The sequence below is a fragment of the Aquarana catesbeiana genome, linkage group LG05, assembly GCF_042186555.1.
Source record: "Aquarana catesbeiana isolate 2022-GZ linkage group LG05, ASM4218655v1, whole genome shotgun sequence".
In the NCBI taxonomy this organism is placed as follows: Eukaryota; Metazoa; Chordata; class Amphibia; order Anura; family Ranidae; genus Aquarana; species Aquarana catesbeiana.
The window spans coordinates 114,671,146-114,695,118 of record NC_133328.1 but is presented as its reverse complement, the minus strand read 5'-3'; the positions used below and the strand labels follow the sequence as shown (position 1 = coordinate 114,695,118).

The 23,973-nt window shown below is 40.9% G+C and overlaps 1 protein-coding gene across 1 annotated transcript in view; it reads left to right on the top strand.

Annotated features, from left to right (window-relative positions):
* The window catches only part of LOC141144414 (ferroportin-like), a 96,357-nt gene that overhangs the window by 37,200 nt on the left and 35,184 nt on the right, over positions 1-23,973 (top strand). Inside the window, exon 3 of the mRNA XM_073630083.1 lies at positions 6,894-7,053. Within this exon, the coding sequence (XP_073486184.1) occupies positions 6,894-7,053 (160 nt within the window). The remainder of the gene's footprint in view (positions 1-6,893; positions 7,054-23,973) is intronic.

Below are 23,973 nucleotides of genomic sequence, written 5' to 3'. Positions count from 1 at the left end.
CAAATAATGGATACTATTAAACTCATTACACTTAAAATCAGTTCTAAGGAATATTTAATGTCTTCTCATATTACTTTGTTCAGATAAAGTATCTGGCTTGGCCATAACGTTGTAAATCTATACAGTAAGCATATCGCATTCAAGGAATAAGTTTGTATTCAACATATATTGAAGCACTACACTCACTGGCCACTTTATTAGGTACACTTGTTTAATTGCTTGGTAACACAAATTGTTAATCAGCCAATCACATGGCAGCAACTCAATGCATTAAGGGCCAGTTCACGCCATAGAAATGCAGTCTGGATACGTTCCAGATGCTTTTCTGTATGTGCGTTTGTGCCATGTTTTGATGCGTTACAGTGCATTTTCGATGTGTTTTGGTGCGTTTTTGATGCAGTCCAGTGCATTTTTCCCCCTCTTTTCTTCTTAACCTTAAATAAGGACATATGTGTTCCAGTGCGTTTTCAGTGTGTTCCAGTGCATTTTTTATGTGTTTTACAGCGTTCCAGTACAGGAAAAATGCAGCATGTTCTACTTTTTTTTTCTGGAACTGCAAGCACTGGCGTGAACTATGCCATTTGAAAACCATATAAACTACTTTCCCTGCGTTTTTGATGCAGAAAAAAATGCACTGGACTGCATGCGGTGTGAACTGGCTCTTAGGCATCTAGATGTGGTGAAGACAACTTGCTGAAGTTTGTATAACATAATAAATATAAATAAATATTCAAGTATGTCATATCAAGCATAATACAGAAGGAATATGTCATTGTAGCTTTTAGTTCCAATCTATATTCAATCTACACTCACCAGTCACTTTATTATGTACACCTTCCTAGTACTGGATTGGACCCCGTTTTGCCTTCAGAACTGCCTTAATTCTATATGGCATAGATTCAACAAGACATGGACCAAGATTTTGGTCCATATTGACATGATAGCTTCACACAGTTGCTGTGGATTTGTCGGCTGCACATCCGTGATGCAAATCTCCCATTCCACCACATCACAAAGGTGATCTATTGGATTGCGATCTGGGAACTGTAGAGGCCATTGGATTACAGTGATCTCATTGTCATGTTCTAGAAATCAGTGGTGAGAGGATTTGAGCTTTGTGACATGGTGCATTATCCTGCTGGGAGAAGTCATCAGAAGATGGTACACTGTAGTCATAAAGGGATGGACATGGTCAGCAACAATACTCAGGTAGGCCGTGGTGTTTAAACGATGCTCAATTGGTACTAAGGGGCCCAAAGTGTGCCAAGAAAATATCGCCCATCCCATTACACCACCAGCCTGAACCATTGAAACAAGGCAGGATGGATCCATGCTTTCATGTTGTTTACGCCAAATTCTGACCCTACCATCTGAATTTACTACTCAGACCAGGCAACATTTTTCCAATATTCTATTGTCCAATTTTGGTGAGCCTGTGTGAATTGTAGCCTCAGATTCCTGTTCTTAGTTGACAGGCGTGGCACTTGATGTGGTGTCCTGCAGCTGTAGCCCATCTGCTTCAAGGTTCGATGTGTTGTGTGTTCAGAGATGTATCCTGCATACCTTGGTTGTAAGGAGTGGTTATTTGAGTTACTGTTGCCTTTCTATCATCTTGAACCATTCTGCCCATTCTCCTCTGACATCAACATGGCATTTTCATCCACAAAACTGCTGCTCACTGGATATTTTTTTATTTTCGGACCATTCTCTGTAAACCCAAGAGATGGTTGTGTGTGAAAATCCCAGTAGATTAGCGGTTTTTAAAATACTCAGACCAGCCCGTTTGGCACCAACAACCATGCTACATTCAAAGCCACTTAAGTCCCCTTTCTTAATCATTCTGATGCTCAGTTTGAACTTTAGGAAGTCGTCTTCACCACATCTAGATACCTAAATGCATTGAGTTGCTGCCATGTGATTGGCTGATTAGCAATTTGTGTTACCAAGCAATTGAACAGGTGTACCTAATAAAGTGGCCGGTGAGTGTAAATTAAAAATATGTGCATGTACCTAGGTACAGTGAGCACCACTTAAAGTGACTGTAAAGTCTCATTTTTTTTTTCCTATAAAAATAACAAACATGTTATACTTACTTGCTCTGTTGCAGTGGATTTACACAGAGCAGTCCAGATCCTTCTCTTCTTGGGTCCCCCCCCCCCTCCTGTTGAGTCCCCCCACAGCAAGCAGCTTGCTATGGGGGGCACCCGAGTTGAGTGACAGCTCCCTATGTCCATTCAGACATGGAGCCCCGCCACGTCCCCTCTCTCTCCTGATTGGCTAGCTGACTTTGATTGGCAGCAGCGGGAGCCAATGACACTGCTGCTGTGTCTCAAGAGGGAAAATCTCAGGTGGCTGACACACTTGTGGACATCGCTGGACAGAGAGGGACCTCAGGTAAGTGTTAGTGGGGCTGAGTGGGCCTGCTACAAATAGAAGGCTTTTTATCTTAATGCATAGAATGGCAAGAAAGTCTCCCTGCTGTCATAATACAATGACACAGCGGGGAGGAATTGAGCCAGGTTTTTTTTTTTTGTTCAACCTGCATGTTAAACAAAAAAAAAGAAAACTGAATCCTCTATGGCCTGCCTTAGTCATATAGCAGCTGATGTTCATAAATACATACAAGAGGTTACTTCCCAGAGTAAAGTAATGTGGGAGAGTGAGCAGAGGCCAAATCATGGTTCAAAAAGAGAGGTGAAATCCCCCAATGTTTTGGGGGTAAAAGAACCCCTTTTCTCTTGGGCAGGAGGTTCTTTCACCCTTTTGTACTATTGTTGTTTTTGTGTTGTTTTTTTTTTAAGTATCATCTTTATTGAGTTTTAAAAAGATTTATAATGTAGTAAGCATAATGGGTGTTGCAAAAATAAGAGTACTCAGTTGTCAGTATCAAACAACATCTTTTATATATAGGCATAAATGGATTGCTAATAAGTGAAGTGAGCATTGCAATCTTAACAAAACATATCAATGTAAGCGTAGAACATCCTAGAACATCAACCAAAAATTCCATGACTGTCATTACAATTTTAGATACACCTTAAGGTGTTGGCCAAACGTTCCATGTCCCAGTAAAATTTTTATAGGTGTGAGACTGGATTGCCAAGCATTCTTCGTAACTATTAACTAAATCAACCTATACTTTAACATCAGATATGTTAGGTGCCATGTTACCTCTCCATTTGCATAATCAATAATTTTGCCACAGAAAGTATATGTATTACTATAATCTTATGCATGGGCGTCCGCAGAACTTTTTTCGGGGGGGGGGGGGGCATAATTTTATGGACACCCATGCTCGGTCCCTTAATGCACGGGCCGCCATTGTGTTCTGGCCATATTTTGATCTTGATGAAAACAGCTTTACAGACTGTATAATACAGTCTGTATAGCTGTTTCCATCAAGATCAAAATATGGCCACAACAGTTCCAGTTGTATTGCAATACAAAAAGATGTACACAGTGGTATCATTGTACAGGCACTGCTGTTACCTGTGGTTCTTCAGCGATAGTCCCAGGACAGGCACTGGCAGCCAGGCAGTGTATTCTCTGTCATCTCGGCCACTGCACGCCACGCACCTGTGACCTGTGGGAGGAGCCGGAGGCGCGCCGGCCGGATCGGCATAGACTCAACATATTTACACAGGCAGAGGCAGGCTGAGGCAGCAGCCAATCACGGAACAGCCGGGTCAGTGTCACGGTCATGTTAAGCACAGGCCCGAGCGGCAGAGCCAATCTGATGCTCGGGCCGGGGGTGAGGAGGGAGGGACGGATGCATGTGTAGTCGGAAAAGACTGAGAGCAGCCCCAGCCCCCAGGCCAGCAGCAGGCTTTGAAAAAAAAGACCACGGCTGCCGCAGAGGCGGCCGCGGCGGCCATTGCAACACAGGGGGCAAGTCAAGTGTCTTCACTCTGAAGGACTTCAACACTCCTACGATTCTGGGGGGGGGGGACAATTGACCCCCCTTGCCCTATGGTGCGGACGCCCATGATCTTATGTGCATGTGGAAATTTACAAATGTACTATCGTTCTTTTAACCTGTTGTACTACAGTTTTTCCATAAACGGTGAACATAACTTCATTGCAAAACCATTCTTTGGATGTGGTGTACTTGCTCTAAATATTTGTAAATGGTATATACACAAAACATCTGCTACAAAGAAAACCGTGTGACAACTGAAAAAATGGGTATAAAAAGTGAGAAATCTTGGAGCACAGTACATCAATACAAAAAGATAGTTTTTAATCAGTAATCTATTAAAAAAATCTTAAACATACAGGGACAAAACTGGATATAAAAGTAAGACAGTTAAAATACAGTTAAAAAATTACAGATTTATACACTTTGTAGGGATTTAGGAATCCTTAAAATCTCTTATTGCTGGTTGAAAAATAGTTTCGAGTATAGCGGTGTGCAGACTTTTATTGCTAAATATTTGGCCATAATGTTGGCCGTACGTTTTTATTTGAAACACTATAGTGTGAATAATTTATAAGAAGTAGAATTTATAGCATTTTGGTATAAACAACAAATAACTAAGGCCTTTGTACACACGAAAATCAGAAGGGAAAATTCGTAAGTCGAGCTGTCTGTGGATTTTCGGATCGTTAGTATTGTGCATTCGACAGACGAGTTGTCTTTCAGACAAAAGCTGGATGTGCAGGCTATAAAATTTTTGTTGGATGTGAACTCAACATCTGATTTTCGGATGGTCAGTACAGAAACCGTCACACAAAAGTCAAAAGTACAAACACGCATGATCGGAATCAAGGAACGAGCTGGAACGTCTTGTACACTACCTTTCCTAATCTAGAATTAACATTTGTGACGTGGCAGTTGATGAAATGTCGAAATGCAGAGCACATTCTAATCTTCTTTAATGGGATAATAATGCAGTTGTTTTGCTGGTGATACTGATGTAATTATGCCAAACATATTTTAAAAGACATTTGTTTTGTACGATCTGAAAATTGCGAATCAACACTCACCAAACTTCTACTATCTTCTACTAACACAAAATTAGCATAAGGGGCCCAAAGGGTGTTGCTTGAGAAATGAACTTCCTCTTTATGCTTTCATAGTACGTCACTACGTTCGTGTTTGTCAAACAACTTGCGGATAGTTAGTATGCTAGACAAAATCCTGCACGTGCGCGTTTGACAAAAATCAGACATCGGGTATTCCAACAATCAAACCGTGTGTACGAGGCCTTACACTGTTAAATCATTTTTCCCAGCATATTAGACAAATGCATTGCAATGGGGATTTTCTTATCAAATTTGTTTATTGAATTTTAACAATTAACATATGTAAATACATATGATGGCAGCAAAAGAAGAGACGACATATATGGTAATAAAGTTGAATTGTAGCTCCAACATTAGCTAAAGATAGGTAGTTTAACTAAAACGATTTTAGCATAAATTTAAGTTATCATCAAAAGATTATTTAATTTCTTGTATAAGGTTAAAACCAAAATAGACCAGGTTAATATAAGATAACCTAAGGTAAGAAAAAGTCTTAATTATTATCAAGAATATAGCTTTTAAAAATTAAAAAAGTAAAATTCAACTGCTTCCGGACCAGCCGCCGCAGTTATACTGTAGCAGTTTGGCTCTCCTGCGCAAAACCACTTAGCTGTACGTTGGCTCGCGGGGTCCAGATAGCAGGCACACGCACGGCGACCGCTGCACAGTGGAGGTGCCGATGCTCGTGGCTGACGGTCGCAATGACCACCGGCCACGAGCGATCGTGACCAGGAGAGACAGAACAGGGACGTGTGTGTAAACACACACGTCCCTGTTCTGTTCTGACAGGAGTGACAGATCGTGTGTTCCTATTAGCTAGGAACCACGATCCGTCACTTCCTCTAGTTAGTCCCTCCCTCTTCAGTTAGAATCACCTCCCAGGCAACACAGTTAACCCCTTCACTGCCCCCTAGTGTTAACTCCTTCACCGCCAGTGCCATTTTTACAGTAATCAATGCATTTTTAATCGCACTGATCCCTGTATTAATGACAATGGTTCCAAAAATGTGTCAAAATTGTCCGATGTGTCCACCATAATGTTGCAGTCACAATAAAAAACGCAGATCGCCGCCATTACTAGTAAAAAAAAAAAAAATAATAAAAATGCTATAAATCTATCCCCTATTTTGTAGACGCTATAACTTTTGCGCAAACCAACCAATATACGCTTATTGTGGTTTTTTTTACCAAAAATATGAAGAAGAATACATATCGGCCTAAACTGAGAAAAAATTAGCTTTTTTTAAAAAAAATGGGGATATTTATTATAGCAAAAAGTACAAAATATTGTGTGTTTTTCAAAATTGTCCCTCTTTTTTTGTTTATAGCGCAAAAAATAAAAACCGCAGAGGCGATCAAATACCACCAAAAGAAAGCTCTATTTGTCGGAAAAAAAGGACATCAATTTTGTTTGGGTACAGTGTCGCACGGCCACGCAATTGTCAGTTAAAGCGACACGGTGCCGAATCACAAAAAAACGCTCTGGTCAGGAAGGGGGTAAATTCTTCCGAGGCTGAAGTGGTTAAAGAAAAATTTTATAGAATCGAATATCTTGTTCTACATATTGGAACTACGTGACGCTGGTATACTGATAACAAAGGAAATAAAGTTTCTGCTACCAGAACTTTTCAAGTAAAAAATTGGAAGGAGAGAGAAAGAATAGGGGGAAAAGGTAGAAAAAAAAACAGTTAAAAGAAAAAATAGTCATAAGTAGGAGAAAAATAGATGGGGAAGAAAAAAATGAGAGGTAATAGGGATTGCAATGGGGATTTTAAGCACAGTTGGGGTATGAATAGGATCTCGGAATCCTGGTAAGAGGTGTATGGGGTTACCTAGTAACACTTATTTGTGCTGTATTCTTCCATTAGGGGGATCGCATGTGGCATTTTGCCATCTCAGTGTTCCTCATTGAGTTGTATGGACATAACCTGCTGCTAACAGCTGTATTTGGCTTAGTGGTAGCTGGCTCTGTGTTGGTATTCGGGGCTTTGATTGGTGACTGGATTGACAGGAAACCAAGGAATAAAGGTAAGTTCTAGAGATATAAGAACTGTGTTCTCTAAGAATTATTTCTTGCTTTTGCATCATTACAGGAACTGGAGGGTCTTTGATTACTGCATATTACATTCTGTTATTGAACTACAGACACATGAAACAACATGTTATACGCTAACAGTGAATGAAAATTCACTTGTATTTCATACAGGAAAAATGAACAGGTGAACCAACACCGTACACCCTCCCTACTCCCCGAGCCTAACTATTTACCTCAGTGCCCATGCAGTCGTTGTAGCGATCTGGGAATTTGAGATCCCCGCTGTTCTCCTTCTTTCTGTATCACTAACAGGACGAATAAAAGCAATGCTCTCTGCCGGTGCTGGGCAATTAGAATCACTCTGATCAGTTCCAGAAGCCCTGCAGAAAGAAGGGGGAGAAGAGCGGGAATTTCAAATCCTGGACCACTACACTGACTGCATGGGCATTGACACCTCTTCATCCATGGAAGTAAGTATAGCGGGAAATGGCGGGAGGATGTAAGGTGTTCCCTTTTTCATTTTTTCTGAAAAATTAAACTTACATTTTAAATACATGTCATGTACTGTAATCTTTTGTGTCAGAGCACGGTTATAAATATGTTTAAGACGAATGAATTTAATTTAGTGTACAGAGATCCAGCATATGCTAATGGTATTATGGAATTTGTAAAAATCATTTGCATCAGTCCCTGACCCAGTAGAATATCCCTAAAGCAAGTTTTGGAGTCCTACAAGCATACATAGTTTCTAAGATAAAAGCTGCACTCTGGGTAGATATAAAAGACACAAATTAAACCTTTTGCTACAAGAGCAATTTTATATAATATTAAAATGTGCATTTTTTGCTAGAAAATTACTTCCCAAAACATGAAAATTTTCTGAAAGCATAGGCCCTATAGAACAAAAATATGGTAGTTGTAAGTTTTTGTGTTGCATGATATTTATCAAATATATATTTTTATTTACAAAAATACACTAAAATGAATTTTAGTGCACACAAGCACAATATGATCTCCAAATTTTCTGTGTACTAAAAGATGAGGTTTTGTTGAGTAAATAGATACCAAATATGTTAAGGCTCAAAACTGCATACTTCCACAATTATGCCGCGTACACACGGTCTGAATTTCCGACAACAAATGTTCGATGGGAGCTTGTTGTCGGAAATTCCAACCGTGTATAGGCTCCATCGGACATTTGCTGTCGGAATTTCCGACAACAAAAATTTGAGAGCTGGATCTCCAATTTTCCGACAGCAGAATCTGTTGTCGGAAATTCCGACCATGTGTACACAATTCCGACGCACAAAATTCCAGGCATGCTCGGAATCAAGTAGAAGAGCCGCACTGGCTATTGAACTTCATTTTTCTCAGCTCGTCGTACGTGTTGTAGGTCACCGCATTCTTGACGTTTGGAATTTCTGACAACATTTGTGTGACCATGTTTATGCAAGACAAGTTTGAGCCAACATCCGTCGGAAATAAATCTACAGTTTTGTTGTCCGAATGTCCGATCGTATGTACGCGGCATAACAGTACTGAAAATTATCAGCGGGAGATATTTTAAAAGCCTTTAGAGTTATTCAGTTAACCATAAATGAGGGGCATTTCTCTCACTCCCACAACATGGTGATACCTAATATGTGTTGCACAAATGTTGTTTATATATATATATATATATATATATATATATATATATATATATATATATATATATATATATTTGCATTAGTATGTGTGTCTATGGAAAGATGGGGATGCTTGTAAATTTTTATTTTATTAAATTTTAATTTTACTTGTTTAACACTTTTTTTCACCTAACTTTATTCCTATGAGGAGGGTAACAAGCCCCATATGTGATTGCATTGGGCAGGTGACAGATACACTTTATTAAGACATCAGGGATCTATTAGACCCCTAATGTCTCTCCCTTCGCACAAGTCAGTCGAGTAAAGATTATGCTAAATCCACTGTTTACCTGGCTTTTAATTTATACACCTCTGAAACAGGAAGTGCTCAGAGCTGAGCGCTTCCAGGTTCACACGCTGCAAAAAACATTGGGGTACAGATGTTCTTCCATATCCCCCTGCTCGACATCAATACAACATTATTGGTGGTCCAGGGCTCCCAGGGGGAGCGGGAGAGTCTGGGAACCAAGGGACAGGAGACGGCACTCTTCAGTTTCCATATAAGTGATTGAGCAGCTCTGCAGCCATTCAGATAGCTTTTTATTAAATTGCCCTGAGCCTACTCTTGCAACCATGGGCTTCTTTTAACCCTTTGAAAGCCAGGACATACAGAAAACAATAAGGTTATGGGCACTGGTGAGCTTTTCCCCCACTTCCTGTTCCTGTGATGCCCATAGACAGAATGGGGGGTGCAAGTGTGACCAAGACAAGATGGCATAGCAATAATAACACTGTCAGAAGTTCTAGCCCTTCCCACTCTTGTAAAAATGTGTTTTTGTCTATTACTATACATAAGGTGTACAAACTGTGTACAGTATGTTCAGCAAGAACAGAGTTCTACCTTTCACATGAAAAAGTGACGTATTCTTGAAGCTTACTATTTGCAAAGGGTAAAGGACATATATGAAAAATATATAAATATAAAATATATTGTGAAGGTGTGTGTAAAGAGATGCAATCAATATATAAATAACATCAGCTGATATAAATAATGCCTGTCAATCAACACTGATATCAGATATAAACATGTAAGCTCAATAAACTTCTATGGATAATATTTAATAATAACCAAAAAATTGTAAAACTAAGTGTCCAATATAAAGTATTAACCAGTAATACCCATAAAATAAAAAATAAAAAAATAAGTGTCCATATAAAGTGACATAGTGCTTCCTTCAATGGGTGAAAAATTTTCCAGGGATAAGCAAAGAATATGCTGACAAAAGTGACTGTGCTCCCCTCTTGTGCTTTCACTCACCAGAGCGCTTCACCAGCGTTGCTTCCCCATCACGCTTGGATAGATGCGAGCAAGCTAGCTCCCTCTCCTCTCTTTTATACCTTTTTAAATCTTTTTTGGATCTGTTTACATCTATCTATTTTTATTAAATACAATAATACAGAATCACGCTATGTGGCTCGTGTTTTTCTCTTTTCCATCACATATACATACGGATATCTGGCCGGGAGTTACGCTATAGAGTGGGGGACACTGGAGTCTCCTTCCCCTCCGCCCGTGGATGACCTTTCTGCCCTAAAGCTGGGATCCAGGGGAATATCGCAACTCGGAGACCGGGATTACATCATTTATATTGTACGCTTGTACCCCTGCAGGGGTGAAGCGTTCTGGTGAGTGAAAGCACAAGAGGGGAGCGCAGTCACTTTTGACAGCACGTTCTTTGCTTATCCCTGGAAAATGTTTCACCTATTGAAGGAATGTCACTTTATATGGACACTTATTTTTTTATTTTTTATTTTATGGGTATTGCTGTTTAATACTTTATATTGGACACTTAGTTTTACAATTTTTTGGTTATTATTGGATATTATCCATAGAAGTTTATTGAGCTTACATGTTTATATCTGATATCAGTGTATATTGACAGGCATTATTTATATCAGCTGATGTTATTTATTTATTGATTGCATCTCTTTACACACACCTTCACAATATATTTTATATTTATATATTTTTCATATATGTCCTTTACCCTTTGCACATATTAAGCTTCAAGCATACGTCACTTTTTCACATGAAAGGTAGAACTCTGTTCTTGCTGAACATACACAGTTTGTACAACTTATGTATATGTTCACACATATATTTGTTTATTTGATGGTACACACATCACCAATAGTTACATACACATATGCTTTTTGATTAGTATAGCGCCATTCCCCTTTTTGCGTTTTTACACAAGGCAAAACCTGACATGGTCTTCTCTCTCTCTATCTAAAGCCAATAAAACATTTTGGAGCTTGACTTTAAAGTATATCTGTCCAAGTCCTGTAGTATATGCAGTCCATATGCTCACAAAGGTCATGATAATAGTAAACCTGTAGTGAAATATATTTTACAAAACACTTACAGAGTAGAATGAGATTGAATTCATAAGCAAATATCTACGATCTTGCAGTTCTCATAGCTAAAGCTGACCATACATGAGGAATGTTCATTCGAGTTTCTAATTGTCAGTGAGGTCAAAGGAACAGGGTGGCGTTTTTTCATGAGCAAACAAATTTCTTACTACGTATGTGGTTTTCATTTGATAAAGTTAATTCGTTCTAAAACTCAAATGTTAAAAGCAAATAAAAGTTTGAAGTACTTTTGAACAATTGTCAAGTCATGGAATGTACTGAGAATTTTTTGTGCAAAGTTTTATAGGAACATTAAATTTTCATAGGATCATTCAAAATCTACTAGTGTATGGTCATTGTGTATGGTGTATTTTCTCATCTCACACCATTGTTTGTGACATTAAAAATACCTTAACAACAAGCCATCCAAACTAAAGCTGGTCATAAATAAACAAGTCCAATCCAGATGAATGGGAATTCCAATGGCCGGAAAGATGGAATTAAGAGATCCCTCGTGAAGAAAGATGGAAATAAATTCTTCCAGTAATAGGTGACAATATCCTCCACCACAAAAGCCAAAATACGTTTACCAGAAATAGTGGACCTCCTAATTACAGAAGGTCAAAAGCGCGTTTATCCCCACAGGGATGATGTATATACAAAAAAAGGAACAACATGACGGATTATCACAGTACCACAGAGGAATATAGACAAATATTATTTGATAAATTTTATTACAAAAATTCATAAATATAGATGCTACAAAAACAATGAAATACTGATTAAAGGTTCAACAACATAGGTTACAATATAAGTGAACACAAGATAGTTGACGCGTTTCGCAAAATAGCTTCTTCAGAACCAACTTGAACATGTAACCAAGGAGCCTTTAATTAAAGGAGAGTTACATATAGGAAAATACAAGCAGGTTCATTGCCATATAGCATATACATATGGATATGACATATTGCTTAATGATCAAAAAAATATGCAAACTTACGCACTTAAAACCAGACAGCCAAAACTGAGGAACAAGGACAGTGTGCCCCCCCATACACATACAAAGGGCAGGTGGGGGGAAGACCTAGAGACAGGAAGACGCCAGATCTGTATCCAATTTTGCTCCAGAAATGGTCTGTATATATTAAAGATAAATAACCAAAAATAACCAAAAAGATAATCCAATAACAACACACATCAATCCAATAGAGCAAGTCTGTGAAAATGAAGCGAACAATGCCCAATGAACAAATATTATGTAGTACTATCCAAAATTACCTTAAAAAATCTGCAACCAGCCCAGACCTTCCAATCAGATGGACAGAAAGAGGAAAAGACTATACTTTAAAAAGCCCCGAAAGAGGGGAATATTACAGCCATAGATGTCATCCAAAATTACTTTTCCATTGGGAAACCTGACTGGAGGAATAGCTATTAGCCAACGCCACTGAAAAAGAAAAAGAAAAAAGGGGACCATAGAGAATATGAATATACATCCTCACTCTAAACATAACCACTATAAGTACCAAATACCACTTAAATAAAGAAAAAGATCCATAGTCTAAAAATATACCAGTTGAAAGAAATCAGGCAAAAAACCTACCATTAACAGAAACAGAGACCAACTCCACATAACCCACTGCTCACTAGAAACAAACTAGGAGACTGACTAAATAGTGAGTGTGGTGCCAAAAATTGAGCTTACAACCTGATTATCCTGACAAAAATCAGCTGTAACAGCGGGACAGAATGAGACAACCAGCGCAGGCGTGCATACGTCGAAATTACGTCACACGTCATCACATCAGTCGGACAAATGAAGCTGAAGAAAACGAAACTGTGCGCATGCGCAGATGGAGCAGGAATCACCACCGTTGAAAGGCAAACAGCTGGGAGCCAAGATTCCAAAGGAAAAAGCGCCACCTATGGACTCTGTACAATATGTCCCAGCTAGAGAATACTAGAAACAAAGTAACCCAGGAGATGCCTACAAAATGATAATTAAAAAAATAAAAAAGAGAAAAAAAGGAGGGAGGGAAACCCCTGGACACCTCCACCAGCAACTCCACCGCTATCCCCACAGGGTTGATGTTAATCTCTAGCAGGGCTTGGGCAATCCTTTATCCGGACACCTGGAGCTCCCATCCAGCAGTGAGGTCCAGTAGAAAAAACTTCAAAAACCGGCAATGTTATGTGGTATGAGGATCATTTCACAGCGTGCAAGTCCGCTCGTCCAGAGAAGCTATGTAAGAAGGATGCCTGGGAGGTGTCCAGAGATTCGTTGAATCTGTATGAACTACAGCAGTGGTTCTCAACCCTGTCCTCAAGTACCCCGCAATAGGGCCAGTATTTTTTGATAACATACTGTTCATCTTGCCATCAATTTTGACCAAATTTCCTGTGCCTTTGTAGCTCACACATCCCCAAAACATCAGCGATCCACCTCCGTGTTTCACAGTAGGAATGGTGTACCTTTCATCATAGGCCTTGTTGACTTTTTGTGGCCAAAAAGCTAAATTTTGGTCTCATCACTCCAAATGACTTTGTGCCAGAAGGATTGAGGCTTGTCTCTGTGCTGTTCGGCGTATTGTAAGCGGGATACTTCTTGGCATTTGCGTAGTAATGGATTTCTTCTGGCAACTTGACCATGCAGCCCATCTTTCTTCAAGTGCCTCCTTATTGTGCATCTTGAAACAGCCACACCACATGTTTTCAGAGAGTCCTGTCTTTCACCTGAAGTTATTTGTGGGCTTTTCTTTGCATCCCGAAACATTTTCCTGGCAGTTGTGGCTGAAATTTTAGTTGGTCTACCTGACCGTGGTTTGGTTTCAACAGAACCCCTCGTTTTCCACTTCTTCATTAGAGTTTGAACACTGCTGATTGGCATTCTCAATTCCTTGGATATCTTTTTATATCCCTTTCCTATTTTATACAGTTTGACTACCATTTCCCGCAGATCCTTTGACAATTCTTTTGCTTTCCCCATGACTCAAAATCCAGAAACGTCATTGCAGCACTGGATGAAAGATGTAAGGGTCTGTCGGGAGTCCAGAAACTCATTGACCTTTTATACACACACACTAATTACAAGCAAACAGATCACAGGTGAGGATGGTTACCTTTAATAGCCATTCAAACCCCTTTGTTTCAACTTGTGTGCATGTTATAGGCCAAAATCACCAGGGTATGTAAACTTTTGATCAGGGTCATTTGGGTAGTTTCTGTTGTCATTATCATTTAAAAAGAGTAAACACAGTTGATTGATAATAAATGGCTTCAGTCAAACACTAACCATGAATGAAAGAAATGTTTTTGTGTTATCATTCATATTCTCTGAAAAATGGTCAGGAAATCATAAATTCTGCCAGGGTATGTAAATTTATGAGCACAACTGTATATATCTATATATAGATATATAGAGAGAGAGAGATATTGATATATATAAATGTCCTGTAAGCACACTTAAATACATGTATGGCATTGCCTGCATGAATATGGGCTAACACTTCTGTGCAATTTACTTGCATGTTTTGGTCTTACATATATAAATGAAGAGGTGAAGGTCTGATGCAAAGCAACCCACAGCATTTTCTTTGTTGTTACTATCTTTCGGCATATTTTTAAGGATGTGACATTTTCTTTCTATTGGTTAGATGTTCTTTACTTAATTTCCTGTCAGCTATTTTAATACACTGACTCATGCTTGACGCAATAGACTCCACCAGATGGAAAACTACTGCATTCATCCAGCAATATTGTTCATGTACAAGACAAGTGTGAATGTATAGTAAGTGAATGGTGTGAGATTCAGCAAGCTGCATTATAACACTTCTGCTAAGAACAATTTTAGACACAACAGCCCTTCTGGATAATGCCAGAGATTCCAAATTGCCTAGCTGGGGCTGCTGCTTAAAACCAACCCAGGCCCTCCAAAATGACCAACTCCATAGGGAACAGAATATTCTTCTCTTAGATTCTTTTTGCCTTTTAAATTGAAATCACCTAGCAGTTAAGGCCTATACACATTGGGTATTTAGCCCTGGTGCATGGGGCTCTGGCGTTTAGGTGCACTTTCCAGCCCCTCTCGATGAAAGTCTGACAGCTGCGGCTGGGTCGTGCACCTAACGGTACTTACATTTAACCACATGCCGACCGGGCCATAGCCGATGGACAGCTACAGTGCGGTCGGCTTATTCTGGGTGGGCGTCCATGGACGTCCTCACAAAATCGCGCTCCTGGGGCGCGCCCCCTGGCGCGCGCATCCGGGAACATCTGGGTCCGGGGGACCCGGCGCATCATGGATCACGGTAAATGGCTGCTGATAGCGGCCGTTTACCACGTGATCGCTCTGTCAAATGACGGAGCCTCACTTGTAAACAAATCAGCGTCATGTCATGACGCCGGTTCCTCCCTCCCCTCTCTGTACCGATCGTACAGTGACAGTGAGAGGAGAGAGGAGAGAGGGAGAGATCATTTGCAGCACTGTAGGCACTACAGATCCACCCCACAGCGCTACTCAGTGCCCATACTCTGCCATACTCTGCCATACTCTGCCATACTATGCAATACTGTGCAATACTATGCCAATACTATGCAATACTCTGCCAATACTTGCCAATACTCTGCCAATACTTGCCAATACTCTGCCAATACTCGCCAATACTCTGCAATAAATTTTAACAGAAACAAAGAATTTTTTTTTTTTTTTACCGAATTTTCAGTCTTTTTTAATTTATAGCGCAAAAAAATAAAAAACCCAGCGGTGATTAAATACCATCAAAAGAAAGCTCTACTTGTGTGAAAAAAAGGACACACATTTCAAATGGGTACAGTGTTGCATGGCTGAGTAATTATCATTCAAAGTGTGAGAGCACCGAAAGCTAAAAATTGGTCTGGTTAGGAAGGGGGTTTAAGTGCCCAGTGGGTAAGTGGTTAATGCAGTATGTGTGCAGGGGTGAATGCCTGGAACACAAGATATCTGTTTTATGGGCACTTGTCCTTGGGTGCATACTGCTGTAAACAGAAGTACCACTGAGTACACTGTCCAGCCACAGCAGCTATCAGACTCTCACACAGTTTGACAAGCTGGCAGCATTAGGGCTGGATGGAGAACCTGTGCCCCATCTGCCTACAGCTAAATACCCAGTGTGTATGGGGGCCTAAAGCTTATCAAAATCCAAGAACAAAAATGTAGTATATTGCAGTTTATCAGTCCAGTGGTGGCTAAATTACTTTACTTTTCTTTTAGGATTTCTTCCTTTATTTTTACTATCCTAACAGTAATTCACTCCCTGTCCTAGGGTGATGATACTACTCTTTCTCTGATGAAGCAGCATTGTCATTCTAAGACAGGACTACAGAACACCTCTTCATCTCCTCTTATCTATAGCATAGCAGAGAGGTGTTCTGTAGTCCTCTGAAATTGCTGCCATGTAATAAATGACTATAAGGGCCCATTCACGCTTAAAGTGTTACTAAACCCACAACAGTAAAATCAGTCTGTATATGCAGTAAAGCATGCTTGTTATACTCACTGTGGAACCTAAGGGGTTAATACTCTGCATTGTGTAAAAAAGATGTTTGATCCTGTATGCACAGATCCTCCCCTTTTTGCATTGTCCCCAAAACATGTCCGGGTAAGACAGAGTTAGTGTAGTCAGGGCTGCACATGCTCAGTTTGGTGTGTATTGCTAGAGTCTTTTGTTTCTTGGGAGAGTGCATGTGATCAGCACAGGGCCAATCAGCACCGTCCAGACAGTGGGTCAGGGTCCTGCATCCTGATTGGACAGCCAGTGCAATAAGAAAACTCCCCCTACAAGCTTTAACCAGGCACTGATAGAAGTCACAAGACTGCTATATACTGCTGATGAGAAATAGTATTTAGCAGTTTATATTTACTCAAATGTTTGCAGTTCTGTGTAGTGTGGGAGACCAGATATAGTGATTGCAGGGTCCTGGGTTTGTTAACACTTTAAGCGTTCAGTTGCAGTGAGTTAATGCATGTGTGTTAATGTGAAATACAACACATGCTAAAGTATGTTGCATTAAGGTAGCCCATTATTATTATTATTATTATTATTCACAATTTATATAGCGCCAACAGTTTAGACAGCGCTTTACAATGTATAGGGGGACAGCACAATTACAGTACAGTTCAATACAAAAGGTACAGGAGGGCCCTGCTCATAGAGCTTACATTCTAAAGGGAGCCCATATAAACATATAAATATTTAATTGCATTTACAAAGCATTATGGGTTAATAAATCAAGGATACATAACAAATAACAATAGTAAGTTAAGGTGATATATTAAAGACACTATACATATGCTTATATGTTCTAATGGTGTCTGTAACAACCAATCAGATTGTAACTATAATTATTTTAGTGCATATTAGAAGGTTAAATTGGGAATTGTTCCTATGGAAACACTTTCATTACTTACTTTACCTCCGCTCTCACAGAATACTCCTACAACATTTTTTAATCAATTGCTAAATTATTTCTATATATTGAAGTCCACGCTTACGAATCCGCATATTTATAGTTTTTCTGTAACCTTCTGGCATTGCAGTAAGACTGAGATCAGATTTCTTTTCATGATATTTATAGTATATATATATATATACATAATATATGCATGTATAATTGACTTAAAATTACTCAGTTTGGACAATTTTGGTAAGAACATTGTTATAGTTTTTTCCAGAGTCTGAATATGGGGTAGAGATCATGCTTATGTTAACCGCTTCAGCCCAGATTTTACCCCCTTCCTGACCAGAGCACTTTTTGCGATTAGGCACTGCGTCGTTTTAACTGACAATTGCGCAGTTGTGCGATGTTGCACCCAAACAAAATTGACGTCCTTTTTTTCCCACAAATAGAGCTTTCTTTTGGTGGTATTTGATCACCTCTGCAGTTTTTATTTTTTGCGCTATAAACAAAAAAAGAGTGACAATTTTGAAAAAAACACAATATTTTTTACTTTTTGTTATAATTAATATCCCCCAAAAATATATAAAAAAATTATTTTTTTCCTCAGTTTAGGCTAATATGTATTCTTCTACATATTTATGATAAAAAAAAATCGCAATAAGTGTATATTGATTGGTTTGGGCAAAAGTTATAGCGTCTACAAAATAGGGGATAGTTTTATGGCATTTTTATTATTTTTTTACTAGTAATGGCGGCGATTTGCGATTTTTATTGGGACTGCGACTTTATGGCAGACACATCGGACACTTTTGACACAGTTTTGGGACCATTGGCATTTATACAGCGGTCAGTTCTATAAAAATGTACTGATTACTGTAAAAATGTCACTGGCAGGGAAGGGGTTAACCACATGGGGTTAACTGTGTTCCCTCTCTGTGTTCTAACTGAAGGGGGGAGGGGACTCTCTAGGGGAGATGACAGATCGCTGTTCATACTTTGTATGAACAGACGATCAGTCACTTCTCCCGTCAGAGAACCATAAACTGTGTGTTTAAACACACAGATCCCGGTTCTTGGTGTGTTAGCAGCGATCGCGGGATCCCGTCGGTGATCACGACCACCAGGCACTCGCAGCAGCTCTGGGGGCGAGCAGCGGGTGCGCGCTCCTAGTGGCCACAGGGCGAAGTGACATTCTGCCGCAGTAAAACTGTGGCGGCTGGTCGGCAAGTGGTTAAAGCGGAGCTCCACTCAAAAGGGAAAGCGCCAATTGTTTGCCTCCCCCTCCGCTGCCATATTTGGCACCTTTTGGGAAGGGGGGGGTGGGTACCTGGTTTTGACAGGTACCCACTCCCACTTCCGGCTGATTTCGCCGCGGTGAAGTCAGCCGGAAGTTTGGTCCCCCTCCTCCTTCCCCCGCATGTGCAGTAGGGAACTGGCTGTGAAGCTGCAAGGCTTCACTGCTGGTTTCCCTTAATGGAGATGGTGGCGGCAGAGGGTGGCTACCATAGGCGTGTGCAGGGGGTGTGCCTGGGCACACCCTATGCACCTTGTGCACTGCCGATTCCCCCTGCAGCCCTGGTGCCCAATGTCCCACCCCACCAAGTCAAATCTCATATCTAAGAATTGGCAAGCTGCAATATAATAAATATGTCATTTACCAACCCCTTCATTTTCTGAATGAATACAGTGAGGTACTGATCGCTCCTGTGTCCATTCATAATTGAAGCATAGTGAACTGTGTTTGTGAAGAAACAGGAAGCTGCTTAGCACAGAGCACTTCCCATTAATTCAGTGTCCAGTGCAGCTGAGGCTGCAGAGAAAGGGACTGGGGAATCTCTGTCCTCACTCCCTTTCTGTGTCTAAAAAGCAAGACATCAGAGGTCTGTTTAGACCCCTGATATTTCACCAAAGTCCCCCAAAAGAGCTCCTAAAAAAAATTGTAAAAAAAGAAAAAATAATATTATAAAAAAAGAATTAACAAAATTATAAAAAATTATAATTAAAATAAAAAATGACTGACACTGTTCACTGCCCTACCGATTCTGTCTACTGCTCTACTGACATTGTCCATGTTTTAATACATTTTTATGTGTTTGTTTACATTAATATATAACAGTGTGTGTATGTGTGTGTGTGTATGTCTGTAAACTTTGGGGTGCACGCCCTAATGCAATAGTCTGCTCACACCTATGGTGGCTACGTTCATTCTTCATGGTCCCACTGTATGTAAGAAAGTAGCCACAATGTCTGTTCTGCAATAAAATGCCCCTACCTGCCTGATCGCTGTCTTTTCTGGAACTGTAAATTGAGCTGCTCAGCTTACAGCACCAGGAAGGTCTTTGTGTGCTGGAATGGCGGCCTTTTGTGCATGTGCAGGAGTGATATCATCCTGCACCAGCCAATGAAGAAGATGCCAGTGTCGGCGAGGGACTGTTGGAAAGGTCCTCTTTAGCTCTGCTTTCAATAGTATCTATTTGTCTACTACCTACTGACAGAAAACACTGCATTAATATCCCACAAAATATCTCATTTCTGTGCCACAGATGACAGTTTCACAGTCAATACAAAGGATTAGTGACCATAACCCTCCATCCATCCCCACAATCTGACAACAGTAGTAAATCATTCCGTACCCAAATTACTGATGGTCAGTGGCATTAGCTCCCTTTAGCGCCCTTTCACACGGGCTGTCTGATCAGGTTCACCTGTCAGATTTTCAGGCATTGTGCTCTATAGAGCAGCGGATATATGAGGACACATGACTGCTGACACCCACCGCCATCCGATCTGATCGCAATAGGCATGAATGGATTCTGGACAGCCGCACTCAAATAATACTCATGAGCTATGAGTAAGCACTGACGCCAGTGCGAAACATCAGTTCGTTTTTGTCTTCTGTGATCCTTTGAATTTTGATGTGTATTTTTCAATAAACAAGGCTATTATTTGAGTGTGGCTGTCCAGAATCCATTCATGCCTATTTCGATCAGCATTAAGCTAGCACCTGTGACCTCCAAACCGAGATTGATCTACTTTTGGCCTATTAAGAGTTCCTAGAGCTGTGTTCATTTCTTCCTGCCATCCGATCTGATCCTGTCCGCCAAAGACAGATGGATGGTAGTCCTATTTTCCATCTGTCTCATGGATCGGATCAGAACGGATGAAAACGGACAGGCGGTCCGTTTCCATCCGATTTTCCCCTAGGGGAGAGCGGACCTGTGTCTGCACAGCGGAGCGGACACGGACCTGTCATCTGTGTGCTCAGCGGCAGAGGCGGATCTAGTGAAAATGGCGCCTATGGTAAGCACTGAAACTGCACCCCTGTCAAAACAAAAAAAAAACAGCTAACAAAACTACAAGTCAAGCTCTTTAATCTCTCAATTTACAAATTATGGATTAGCACTACATAAACTGCCTGATGGGTCAGTTCGCCCCTGGTCATTAAACATTCTACATTCAGTGAAAGTTCATGTACTGCATGAACTTTCACTGAATGTGGACTGTTTAAGGAGCTTGTTGCACAAATCACTTTATTATCTATTTATTTAATCCATATTGTACACTAATTGATTGTGCGTGTGTGCCAAGCAGAAGCAGCCAAACAAATATAGTGCTCAATATGGATTAAATAAATATGCATAGCCATAAATATCAGAAATAAAAGTGTAATAAAGTGATGTGTGCAAAAGCAGGTACTACTTTTAAATAGACTGTAGATGCGACTACAGGAGATGAATAGACTGCAAATGCGACTACAGGAGATGACCAGACTGCGACTGCGACTACAGGAGATGACCAGACTGCGAATGCAACATACTGCAGGAGATGACCAGACTGTGAATGCGACATACTACAGGAGATGACCAGACTGCGAATGCGACATACTACAGGAGATGACCAGACTGTGAATGCGACATACTACAGGAGATGACCAGACAGCGAATGCGACATACTACAGGAGATGACCAGACTGTGAATGCGACATACTACAGGAGATGATCAGAGACTGCAAATGCGACATACTACAGGAGATGACCAGACTGCGAATGCAACATACTACAGGAGATGACCAGACTGTGAATGCGACATACTACAGGAGATGACCAGAGACTGTGAATGCGACTACAGGAGATGACCAGAGACTGTGAATGCAACATACTACAGGAGATGACCAGAGACTGTGAATGCAACATGCTACAGGAGATGACCAGAGACTGCGAATGCGACATACTACAGGAGATGACCAGACTGTGAATGTGACATACTACAGGAGATGACCAGACTGTGAATGCGACATACTACAGGAGATGACCAGACTGTGAATGCAACATACTACAGGAGATGACCAGACTGTGAATGTGACATACTACAGGAGATGACCAGACTGTGAATGCAACATACTACAGGAGATGACCAGAGACTGCGAATGCGACATACTACAGGAGATGACCAGACTGTGAATGCGACATACTACAGGAGATGATCAGAGACTGTGAATGCGACATACTACAGGAGATGACCAGACTGTGAATGCAACATACTACAGGAGATGACCAGAGACTGCAAATGCGACATACTACAGGAGATGACCAGACTGTGAATGTGACATACTACAGGAGATGACCAAAGACTGCGAATGCGACATACTACAGGAGATGATCAGAGACTGCAAATGCGACATACTACAGGAGATGACCAGACTGCGAATGCAACATACTACAGGAGATGACCAGACTGTGAATGTGACATACTACAGGAGATGACCAGAGACTGTGAATGCGACATACTACAGGAGATGACCAGAGACTGTGAATGCAACATACTACAGGAGATGACCAGAGACTGTGAATGCAACATGCTACAGGAGATGACCAGAGACTGCGAATGCGACATACTACAGGAGATGACCAGACTGTGAATGCGACATACTACAGGAGATGACCAGACTGTGAATGCGACATACTACAGATGACCAGACTGTGAATGCGACATACTACAGGAGATGACCAGACTGTGAATGCAACATACTACAGGAGATGACCAGACTGTGAATGTGACATACTACAGGAGATGACCAGACTGTGAATGCAACATACTACAGGAGATGACCAGAGACTGCGAATGCGACATACTACAGGAGATGACCAGACTGTGAATGCAACATACTACAGGAGATGACCAGACTGTGAATGCAACATACTACAGGAGATGACCAGACTGTGAATGTGACATACTACAGGAGATGACCAGACTGTGAATGCGACATACTACAGGAGATGATCAGAGACTGTGAATGCGACATACTACAGGAGATGACCAGACTGTGAATGCAACATACTACAGGAGATGACCAGAGACTGCAAATGCGACATACTACAGGAGATGACCAGACTGTGAATGTGACATACTACAGGAGATGACCAGACTGTGAATGCAACATACTACAGGAGATGACCAGAGACTGCGAATGCGACATACTACAGGAGATGATCAGAGACTGCAAATGCGACATACTACAGGAGATGACCAGACTGTGAATGCAACATACTACAGGAGATGACCAGACTGTGAATGTGACATACTACAGGAGATGACCAGACTGTGAATGCGACATACTACAGGAGATGACCAGACTGTGAATGTGACATACTACAGGAGAGGACCAGAGACTGTGAATGCGACTACAGGAGATGACCAGAGACTGTGAATGCAACATACTACAGGAGATGACCAGAGACTGCGAATGCGACATACTACAGGAGATGACCAGACTGTGAATGCGACATACTACAGGAGATGACCAGACTGTGAATGCGACATACTACAGGAGATGACCAGAGACTGCGAATGCGACATAGTACAGGAGATGACCAGAGACTGTGAATGCAACATGCTACAGGAGATGACCAGAGACTGCGAATGCGACATACTACAGGAGATGACCAGACTGTGAATGCGACATACTACAGGAGATGACCAGACTGTGAATGCGACATACTACAGGAGATGACCAGAGACTGTGAATGCAACATACTACAGGAGATGACCAGAGACTGTGAATGCAACATGCTACAGGAGATGACCAGAGACTGCGAATGCGACATACTACAGGAGATGACCAGACTGTGAATGTGACATACTACAGGAGATGACCAGACTGTGAATGCAACATACTACAGGAGATGACCAGAGACTGCGAATGCGACATACTACAGGAGATGACCAGACTGTGAATGCAACATACTACAGAAGATGATCAGAGACTGTGAATGCGACATACTACAGGAGATGACCAGACTGTGAATGCGACATACTACAGGAGATGACCAGAGACTGTGAATGCAACATACTACAGGAGATGACCAGAGACTGTGAATGCAACATGCTACAGGAGATGACCAGAGACTGCGAATGCGACATACTACAGGAGATGAC